Here is an 11,597-nt window from a genome sequence, read left to right on the forward strand (position 1 = left end):
AAGGATAGGGGGAAGAAGGAAAGGAAGGGAAAGAAAGAAGGAAGGGATGAAGGAAGAAAGGACAGAACAAAAGAGGAATAAGGAAGGAAGGAAAAAATGAAGGAAGAAAGGAAGGAGAGAAAGAAGGAAAGAAAATAAGAAGGGAGGGAGGAAGAGGGAAAAGGAAGAGAGAGAAAGAAAGATGGAAGGAAAGAAAGAAAAAGGAAGGAAGGAAGGGAACAGAAAGAAGGAAAGAGAAAGTAAGAGGGAGGAAGAGAGAGAAGGAAGGGAGGGAGGGAGGGAGAGAGCGAAAGAAAGTAAAGGAAGGAAGAGAGAAAGAAGGAAAGAAAGAAAAAGAGGAAGGAAGGAGACAGAAAGAAGAAAAGAGAAAGTAAGAAGGGAGGGAGGGAGCGAAAGAAAGTAAAGAAGGAAGGGAGAGAGAGAGAGAGAGAAGGAAGGAAGGAAGGAAAGAAAGAAAAGGAGGATGGAAGGAAGGAGACAGAAAGAAGGAAAGAGAAAGTAAGAAGGGAAGGAGGGAGGAAGAGAGAGAAGGGAGGAAGGGAGCGAAAGGAAGGAAGGAAGGAAGATAGATAGATAGATAGAGAGAGAGAGAGAGAGAGAGATAGATAGATAGATAGATAGATAGATAGATAGATAGATAGATAGATAGATAGATAGATAGATAGATAGATCCCTAAACTCAGGCCTACTACTAAAAGACATGCAGTGGTAGGCTCCCGCTGGGTTTTCTGTCGCTCCGATCCCTTGGCGCTTCTTGTTTCGCAGCGCTACGCTGCCGCTTCCCTTTCCGGCGTGGCGTCACAGGCGAAGGGGCGGACGACCCGGTTTCCTTCCTCTTGGCGTGCTTTGCCGGACGCAGCTGGCGGCGTGACCCGGTGCGATGGCGCAGGGCAAGCAGAAGTTCCAGGCGCGGAAGGCCGGCCCCGCGGGGAAGAAGGCGGCTCCCTCGGCTGCCCGGGGGCCTCGCAAAGGAGGTACGGGAGGGGGATCTACACTGCAGAATGAACGCGGTTTGCCCCCCCTTGAACGGCCGCGGCTCAGGGCTGTGAAATCCTGGGAGTTGTAGTTTGGGGAGGCACCCCCAGTTAGTCTGGTTGGATCTCCACTCCCATATTATCCAGTTCAAAGCAGATCACACTATGTGACACCATTTGGGGGGGGGGAAATCTGTTCCTGGGCCCCTTCCACGCAGCTGAATAAAACCCCACACTATCTGCTATATGACAGTGTGGGCTCAGATATTCCAGTTCAAAGCAGATATTGTGGGATTTTCTGCCTTGATATTCTGGGTTATATGGCTGTGTGGAAGGGCCCCTGGTTTGAAAGTGTTGTTTCCTGTTTAATAGTGTGGTACTGTACTAACTTTGAAAGTAATTGTAGTACCCCAGAAACTTCGTTTTTGTGGCTGCCACAAACAGTGTTGAATTGCTGGGTTGCTGTGAGTTCTTTGGGCTGTATGGCTCACAGCAACCCAGTGATTCCGGCCATGAAAGCCTTCAACAACCTATGTTGAATTGGTTGAGACTCAATGAGATATTCATTGAAAAACTATAGCAAAATGTGCTGCAGGGTGTCCTGCAAAAACTACCATAAAAACTTGATTGATATGAGTTTTTCGGGCTCTATGGCCATGTTCCAGAAGCATTCTCTCCTGACATTTCGCCCACATCTATGGCAGGCATCCTCAGAGGTTGTGAGGTCTGTTGGAAACTAGGCCAGTGGGATTTATATATCTGTGGAATAATGTCCAGGGTGGGAGAAAGAACTCTTGTCTAATCAAGGTGGCTAGTGGCCACCTTAATTAACATTGAATAGATTTGCAGCTTCAAAACCTGGCTGCTTCCTGCCTGGCGATCCTTCGTTGGGAGGGGTTAGCTGGCTTGATAATATCTTGTCTGGAATTCCCATTTTCAGAGTGTTGTTCTTTATTTACTGTTCTGATTTCAGTGTTTTTTAAATACTAGTTCATTTTCATGGTATCCTCCTTTCTATTGAAATTGTCCACATGCTAGTGGATTTCAATGGCTTCTCTGTGTAGTCGGATATGATGGTTGTTAGAGTGGTTCAGCATTTCTGTGTTCTCAGATAATATACTGTGTCCATCAAATGCTCTGTTGTGGCTGACTTCTCTGCTTGAGTTAGTCTGCAGTGCCTTTCATGTTCCTTGATTCGGGTTTGGGCAAAGCCTCCGAAGGGGAATTCAGTCCTGAAAGAGTTATGATGGGGAAAAGCTGCCTCCAGTGAAGTTTTCTCATCATTTTTTTCAAAATCCAGTGACCACAGGGACAGAAATTGAGGTGAAATCTTCTGGACAGGGGCACAGACAGCAAAACAAACACCACAGGTGTGATAACCATTCCCCATGCTGTCCAAAGCTTATATATACAGTATATTTGGCTGGAATTACACTTTAAAATATACCTGTTCTGACTTACATACAGATTCAACTTACGAACATGCCTATAGAAGCTATCTTATTTTTAACCTGGGGACTGTGTGTGCCAAATGCAATTCTATCCACGTGTGTGGCTGAGACAGTGACACCTTTGCTTTCTGGTGGTTTAGTGAATACAGACTGCTCTTGTTTAACAATATCATATGGAAAAGATTACCACCAGGTATGTTTATAAGTTATATATGAAGCATAAGTGCATTTCTTGTTTAGATTTAGGTCCTATCTCCAAGATATCTCATTAGGTGTAAGTAAAGGTTTCCCCTGACATTAAGTCTAGTCGAGTCCGACTCCGGGTGTTGGTGCTCATCTCCATTTCTAAGCCGAAGAGCCAGTGTTGTCCGTAGACACCTCCAAGGTCATGTGACCGGCATGACTGCATGGAGCGCCATTACCTTCCCTCCAGAGTGATACCAATTGATCTACTCACATTTCCATGTTTTCAAACTGCTAGGTTGGCAGAAGCTGGGGCTAACAGTGGGAGCTCACTCCGCTCCATGGGTTCGAACCTGCAACCTTTCAGTCCATAAGTTCAGCAGCTAGGTGGTTTAACCTGCTATGCTACTGGGTCTGTACCAAACACGAATCAAGGAACATGAAAGGCACTTCAGACTAACTCAAGCAGAGAAGTCAACCATAGCAGAGCACTTGATGACCCGGGTCTCATTAGGTCTGTATATATGCAAGTACTAGTATTCCAAAATACAAAATAAAATAAAATAAAAATCCAAAATACTTCTGATCAAAGTGTGTTGGATAAGGGATGTTCAGCCTGTGCTGCAGTTGTTGATGGTTGAATGTTTTAGATATCTGTGTAAACCCAGATGTATCCAGTGCAAGTCTCCATTCACGGTGATAGCAGTTGTGATTCCACTTGAGCTGCCTTGGCAACATCATGGCGAATCCTGGCATTTGCAGTTTTTGTGATGACTTTAGGATTTTGACCCAGGGAGAGTTTACATTGCCATATAATCCAGTTCAAAACAGATAATCTGGATTTCATATGGCAGTGTAGAAAGTGCCTCTTTCAAAGTTTGGTGCCCAATTTTGATTCTTTTTCTCCTTGAACTGTACCTGTAATTTAGTGACTCAGAAGTCTGGCTTGAAAAGTTGGTCTCTTTCTGGTTGCATAGTACACATAGTAGATGAATTCTATCTTCTAAGCTTGTGTAGTCTATAAAACTTGCTTTATGGTGAATATATTGAATGTTTTATCTGCATTTCATCTGGTGCAGGCCGCGTTATTGCTCCCAAGAAGGCTCGTGTGATCCAGCAGCAGAAACTAAAGAAGGTAAGCCATTGTCCATTCTAAGAGGCAGACATGAACAGCTCCAAGGAGACTCCTTTTTGTAGCAACTAAGGCGGGGATCCCCAAACTAAAGCTCATGGGCTGAATGTGGCCCTCCAAGGTCCTTTTCCCAGCCCCAGCCCTAAACTTTAGACTTAGGGTCGCCCGAAGTCTGAATTGATTTGAAGGCACACAACAACAATCCTCATTAACTTGACAACCTCATCAGCTAAAATAGGGCCCATACTTCCCATTGAAATACTGGTAAGTAGATGTTGGTTAAAATGGTTCTTCGTTTTGAATATTGTATTTCAGTTTTTGCACTACAAATTGGATATGTGCAGTGTGCATAGAAATTTGTTCGTGTTTTTTTTCAAACTATAATCTGCCCATCCGGCCCCAACAGTTTGAGAGACCGTGTTTAAAAGGTTTGAGGACCTCTGAACGAAGGCTTACTCTTTTTGAACATTCATTTGCTCATGTCCCACTGGTGCAGAATTATTTTTGGCCAATATAAGGTCAATATGCCAGCAGAATACTGTCCTGAGGCCCTGTCATAGTATACAATACCAGTACCATTATTCTGCTTTGACTGCCATAGTTCTATCTTATGGACTCCTAGGAGTTGCAGTTTGGGTTATTCTCTGCCAAAGAGCTCATCTCTAAACTACGAATCCTAGGATACCACAGGATGTAGGTATGGCAATGAAAGAGAAATTACAGTATTATAGGAGCCCCCAATGGTGCAGTGGATTAAACCGCTAAGCTGCTGAACTTGCTAACTGAAAGATCGGCAGTTCAAATCCGGGGAGCGGGGTGAGCTCTCACTTTTAGCCCCAGCTTGTATCAACCTAGCAGTTCGAAAACATGCAAATGTGAGTGGATCAAGAGGTACCCCTCTGGTGGGAAGGTAACGGTACTCCATGCAGTCATGCCAACCACATGACCTTGGAGGTGTCTACAGACAACGCTGGCTCTTTGGCTTTGAACTGGAGATGAGCAGCATACCCCAGAGTCGGACACGACTGGACTTAATGTCAGGGGAAAACCTTTACCTAATGTGAGAGACACTCTGGACGGAGACTGCCTGGCTAAATATCCATGCCCTCATAGCCTACTACACGTTTTTTGGTTTTTTTTTTACCTCGGAAAACATTGCTGGACTGCAACTCCTAGCATTCCTCATCATTGGCTGTGTCTGCTAGGGCTGATGGCAGTCTCATGCTCTCAGTTAAATGCCCTAAGCAAAGAAGGTACAATATTACACCTGTCCCCCCATGGCATTCATAAGTATCTTCCCATGCAAGTCTTAGGCCCCTTCTACACTGCCATATAAAATAATAATAATAACAACAACAACACTTGGGAAGTGTTTGACTTGTGATTTTGTGATACGAAATCCAGCATATAGATCTTGTTTGCTGTGTCATACTATGTCTTTGTGTCAATAATAATAATAATAATCAACTTTATTTATTTCCCACCCTATCTTCCTGAGGGGACTCAGAGCCAGTTTCAACAGATATCGGCAAATATTCAATGCCGTGAGAAGCTGAACAAAGACAAAAATAACCAACCCATGAATCCCAAAAACAAATCCACATTACATCAAAAATAATAACACTTTATACTGCAATGTTACTAGCAATATTATATGTAATATATAATATACTATTATCATATTATAATACGTTATTATTACATTGTACTATAATTACACCACAAGGAGCCCCTGGTGGCGTAGTGGATTAAAGCCTTGTGACTTGAAGGTTGGGTTGCTGATCTGAAAGCTGCGAGGTTCAAATCCCACCCAGGGAGAGCGCGGATGAGCTCCCTTTATCAGCTCCAGTTCCATGCGGGGACATGAGAGAAGCCTACCACAAGGATGATAAAAACATCAAAACATCGGGGCATCCCTTGGGCAACGTCCTTGCAGATGGCCAATTCTCTCACACCAGAAGCGACTTGCAGTTTCTCAAGTTGCTCCTGACACGAAAAAAAAATTATACCACAATATATATAATACACTACCAGTACATTATACTATTAGCGTTATATAATATATTGTATCATATCATAAGTTGTAGTATATACAATATATTATATTACAACATTATTCATATTACATACACTCTAACACCACCATTACATTACAATGTTATTATTTCTATATATCATTATATTGTATATATTGAGGGGCTCCTGAGTGATGTTGCAGGAGACACAACAAAGCTGTGCCTTCCTGGTTGCCCCCTCTTCACTCTGGCCTCAGAACAGCAGTTCGTGTCGGATAATTTGGATAATCCAAATTATCTGCTTTGAACTGGATTATATGGCAGTGTAGACTCATGTATGCTAAACCCTTGTACTAGCGGTTTCTTCTGACCAGTTGTACCTGTTGGTTAACTCCTTGACATAGCCTCAGAGTTCAACCCAGTTTAAGGCTCTTCCCATGACCTTGTAGCACCTTAACTTCCTTCTTGTTTACAAGTTCCACTCAGTGCACTTTGCCCAGTTCATTTTATGTTTTTATTGCTGTGTTTTTCATGTGTTTTATAATGATTGTGATTTTTTAATACCTTTTAAATTTTAATACCCTCCTCTCCTTCCGGAAGAGCCTAAAAACCTGGCTCTTCCAAAAGGCCTTTGATGATTAATTGTTGTGGGTTTGATTTATCTGCCCATTCTACAATAGCTCCATCGTTGATGCTTTGCCATTATTACTTTGCACTTTATTGTCCATTTTAGCTGTGAAACTACCTCTCCCCATTTTGGAATATTCTGCACTTTGGCCTAGATCTGTGTATTAGTCTCTTGTTTTTAATATTTTATGCTGTATGTTGATTTTAATGACTGTTTTATTGATGCTGATGTTTTTATTGTTGGGATATTTGTTTTATTGTTTTGTTGTTGTTATTATATTGTTGTATCGGGCAAGGCCCCATGTAAGCCGCCCCTAGTCCCTTCGGGGAGATGGGGCAGGGTATAAAAATAAAGTTGTTGTTGTTGTTATTATTATTATTATTATTATTATTATTGTATTTGATATTACTGTATGCTGGTTTTATATCTGTAAGCCGCCCCGAGTCCCTCTGGGGAGATGGTGGCAGGGTACAAAATTAAAATTATTGTTATTATTATTATTATATAATCTAGTGCAAAGCAGATAATGTGGGTTATCTGCTTTGATCATCTGGATTATATGGCAGAGTAGAAGGGTCCTTGGTGGCACATTTGAAAACTGGATCCTCTCTGCTCACTTGTCTTCTCAATAAACCAAGGCACATGTTCTCTCCTCTCTTTCCCCAGAATCTGGAAGTTGAAATCCGTAAGAAAATTGAGCATGACGTAGTCATGAAGGCCAGCGCAAAACTACCAAAGAAACTGAGTGTTCTGAAGACCCCAAAATCGGAAACCTCAAAGGATCAAGGTCACTCCAGCAAGTCATAGCTTGGTGGAGTCAGGGATGATGGGTTACCACTTATGGTGGTGGTTATTGACTTTATCTATGGCAGTCGTCTTGCGAGAAGCTGGGTGGGAGTCTCCAATGTGACATTTCAGTTGATCAGCATAAAGGATTTCCTTTCACAAGAGAAATACATGAACAGCGACTGGCCCTGCTCCTAGATTATAGTAACAGCTGTAGTTTTCAACTCTAACCTCATAATGTACTGTGAGACTCCAATATCCTCATGGGATACGCTCCCAGTCGGACCATGGTTTCCCGAAACCACAAATACAATTGAACTGCATTGTGCAACAGGGTATATACCGTAAATCTAAGACTATCCTTTGTATGTATAAAGTCTATACATAATGCAGCTTACATAATGCAACATACGCAGCTGTATGGTTGTATCTAGGCTTAGTCATGCTGGGACCCAATAAGTCATGCTGGATCAGTGGGACTTAATTTAGGGATGACTAACTAGTCCCATGGATTTCAGTGGATTCAGTCTAAGCATAATGGAGCCTCTTGTCAACCTGTAAGCTTCAGTATCTATATAAGAGGCAGCCACTGTTGAATTAACACAATCTCAGTCTACCATTTAAATATGTTCTTAAGATGTCAGTGAATGGAAGGTCCCAGCATCCCTGGCTAGCAGTGGCAAAGAGTGCTGGGAGTTGAAGTCAAGTGACATTGAGAGAAAAGCACAATTCACCTTAACCTACATTCTGGGACAGGTATGTTTTCAAATTGGAAATTTCAAACTAATGTTTTTTTAAAATCTTAAATTGCTTTCTTCCCACGATTACTGCAAAACCTTGTTTATGAGGAAACAATACTATTGTGTTGCATTTTAAAAAATTCAAGAGATGTATTTTTAATAAAGTGGAGTTGTATCAGCAGTTTTGCTATTTGTTAAAGCTTTACTGCCTGTTAAAGGAGACAAAGATTTATTGGAAAGGTTTGGAAATGTTTTGAAATGGCGGCAATGTGTCCAGCTTGAGGACTTCCTACATTGGGGAGATCCTATGTTACTGTAGTAATTATTACTGTTGTTGTTGTTGTTTATTCATTCAGTTGCTTCCGATTCTTCCTGATCTCATGGACCAATCCATGCCAGAGCTCCCTGTTGGCCATGGCCACCTGCAGCTCCTTCAAGGTCAAGCCAGTCACTTCAAGAATACCATCTATCCATCTTGCACTTGGTCGGCCCCTCTTCCTTCCATTTCCCGCAGCATCATTCTCTTCTCCGAGCTTTTCTGACTTCTCATTATGTGGCCAAAGAACTTCATCTTTGCCTCTAATATCCTTCCCTCCAGGGAGCAGCCAGGCATTATTTCCTGGAGGATGGACTGGTTGGATCTTCTTGCGGTCCAGGGCACTCTCAGAATTTTTCTCCCAACACCACAGTTCAAAAGCATCTATCTTCCTTCACTCAGCCTTCCTTATTGTTGTTGTTATTATTATTATCTTTATTTATACCCTGCCTTTCTCCTTGGGAGGACTCAAGGCAGCTAACAATCACAAACTTTAGTCAGGTTTAAAAAAAACAGTACAAAAGTTAAAAAGCAAATAGTACAGTGTGGTAAAAACATTTTAAAATATAATAAATGCACTTAAAATATCCTTTAAAACTCACAGTCCTTTCCCCAATCCCACCCACTACCTCCCCAAAGCCTGTAACGTAGGGTAAATAAGTGCCAGCAAAGATGTTCCAGTTGCATTACCTAAGCCATGTACAGTTGCCCCTCCATATCCATGGATTCTGCATCCAGAGCTTGAAAGTATTCAAAAGAAATATTTAAAAGGCAAAACATGATTTTTGCTATTTTATATAAGGAACAGTATTTTAATACACCATGGTATATAATGGGACTTGAGCATCCACAGATGTTGGTATTCATGGGGGGGGGGGGAGGGTCTAGAATCAAACCGCAGCACATACCAAGGGCTCATTATATTGGATAGCATAGAAGACACCCTCCCAAAATCCCAGAACGGCTTCCGCCCCTCTAGAGGAACAGTGGACATGATCTTCATTGCACGACAGCTCCAAGAAAAATGCAGGGAACAAAATCAACCCCTGTACATGGCATTCATTGACCTTGCAAAGGCATTTGACACAGTGAATCACAGTGCTCTCTGGACCATCCTCCAAAAAATCGGATGCCCTGGCAAATTTGTGAACATCCTGCGGCTCCTCCACGATGGCATAATGGCAACAGTCTTGGTCAGCAACGGCTCCCAAAGTGACCCATTTAAAGTGGAATCAGGTGTCAAGCAGGGATGTGTCATTGCCCCTACCTTATTTTCCATCTTCATCGCTATGATATTTCACCTTGTTAATGAGAAGCTTCCCACCGGAGTGGAAATCATCTATTGGACAGATGATCGGACAGATCTATTGAATGTTTGAGGATCGGGACATCTTTAGGGATGCCAAGGTGCTTGTTTATAAAACTATTGTTCCCATTCCCCCCAACCCTGTTGTATGCCTCCGAAACATGGACGGTCTACAGACGTCACACTCAATTCCTGGAACAATTCCATCAGCGTTGCCTCCGGAAAATCCTGCAAATCTCTTGGAAAGACAGGAGGACAAACGTCAGCATGCTAGTAGGAGCAAAGACCACCAGCATTGAAGCGATGCTCCTACGCCATCAACTCCGCTGGACTGGCCACATCCGAATGCCTGATCACCATCTCCCAAAGCAGTTGCCCTACTCCCAGCTTAAGAACAGAAAATGAAATGTTGGTGGATAGAAAAAGAGATTTAAAGATGCGCTTAAAGCTAACCTTAAAAGCTGTGGCATAGATACCAAGAACTGGAAAGCCCTGGTCCTTGAGCACTCTAACTGGAGGTCAGCTGTGGCTAGCAGTGCTGTGGAATTTGAAGAGCCACAAATGGAGGGTGAAAGGGAGAAACATGCCAAGAGGAAGGCGCGTCAAGCCAACCCTGACCGGGACCCACCTTCCACCTGGAAACAGTTGCCCTCGCTGTGGAAGGACATGCGGGTCAAGAATGGGGCTCCACAGCCACCTATGTATCCACCGCTAAGACACTACACTTGGAGCCAGGCCATCATACTTAAACAATGAGGGGTTACTTAAATAAAAGTAAGTACCGTATATACTCGAGTATAAGCCGACCCGAATATAAGCCGAGGCGCCTAAATTTACCACAAGAAAACTGGGAAAACTCAAGTATAAGCCAAGAGTGGTAAATTTCAGAAATAAAATAGAAACCAATAAAATTACATTAATCGAGGCATCAGTAGGTTAAATGTTTCTGAATATTTACATAAAACTCTAAGATAAGACTGTCCAACTCTGATTAAATCATTATTCTCATCTTCTTCAATGTAAATGCCCTTATGTATCCTTTTAATAATAATAGAGTAAAATGATAAATGTAATAACAATAATATCAGAGTGAAATAATAAACATATTACTAATAAAAAATAGAGTAAAATAAATGTAATAGTAGCAACAATAATAGAGAAAAATAATAAATGTAATAATACCAATAAAAATAGAGAAATATAATAAACGTACCATATATATTCGAGTATAAGCCAGCCAGGACCCTCGAGTATAAGCCGAGAGGGGCTTTTTTCAGTCCTAAAAAAGGGCTGAAAAACTAGGCTTATACTCGAGTATATTCAGTAAGTAAGTAAGCACAACAAATGTGGATTGCTAAATGCTGACACACAGGCTCATTGTGGGTTGGGTACACCCTACTGAATATTTGTTTCCATATGTTCTGCATGTGTACTTTCTCTTCCATTGCTATCATTTGGATATGGCCATTGTATAATCTCCAGTACTTCCCAGGTATAATACTACTGGCATAATGTCATTAACAGGCCATTGAGAAACAGGAAGCAGTGCGAACTCATATAATCTAGTTTAAAGCAGAAACCCTGGGATCAGATCCCGGAACACAGGGCTTCTCTGGAAGGTCCCCAAGACTTTTTATTTATGTTTATAAGATTGTTATCCAAGGTCTGGAAGCCATGTCCTATGAGGAGCTGCTTTGAGAAATCTGGACTGCAAGACTAAAAGAAAAAGGGTGAAGACTATTCTTACAGTTTAAATGCAATGCTTTGGGTAAGAGGAAGCTTGGGTATTGTCATTGTGCTTCCCAGCAGCCTGATGCCAAGAACAGCCTCCACCCGAAATCTAAGGCCCCTTCTAAACTGCCATATATTCCAGATTATCAAAGAAGACAATCCACATGATCTGGTATGAACTAGATTATATGATTCTACAATGCCATATAATCCAGTTCAAATTAGATAATCTTGATTTTATATCCTAGTGTAGAAGGGGCCCGTGCCTGTAGGTGAATGCAGATAACATTTGGGAGGTATTTGTGTAGCTTTTTTATTTTTTAAATTTTTTTAAA

At 41.9% G+C, this 11,597-nt stretch overlaps 1 protein-coding gene across 1 annotated transcript; it reads left to right on the plus strand.

The window, feature by feature from the left end:
- The first annotated feature begins 785 nt into the window (after window positions 1-785).
- On the plus strand, window positions 786-8,090 carry c2h19orf53 (chromosome 2 C19orf53 homolog). The gene is made up of 3 exons (XM_003216403.4): window positions 786-974; window positions 3,688-3,743; window positions 7,050-8,090. Exons 1-3 carry the CDS (start codon window positions 881-883, stop codon window positions 7,188-7,190), a joined length of 291 nt encoding a protein of 96 aa, XP_003216451.1. The 5' UTR covers window positions 786-880; the 3' UTR covers window positions 7,191-8,090.
- The last annotated feature ends 3,507 nt before the right edge of the window (window positions 8,091-11,597 follow it).

This window comes from Anolis carolinensis, chromosome 2 (genome assembly GCF_035594765.1).
Source record: "Anolis carolinensis isolate JA03-04 chromosome 2, rAnoCar3.1.pri, whole genome shotgun sequence".
Taxonomy (NCBI): Eukaryota; Metazoa; Chordata; class Lepidosauria; order Squamata; family Dactyloidae; genus Anolis; species Anolis carolinensis.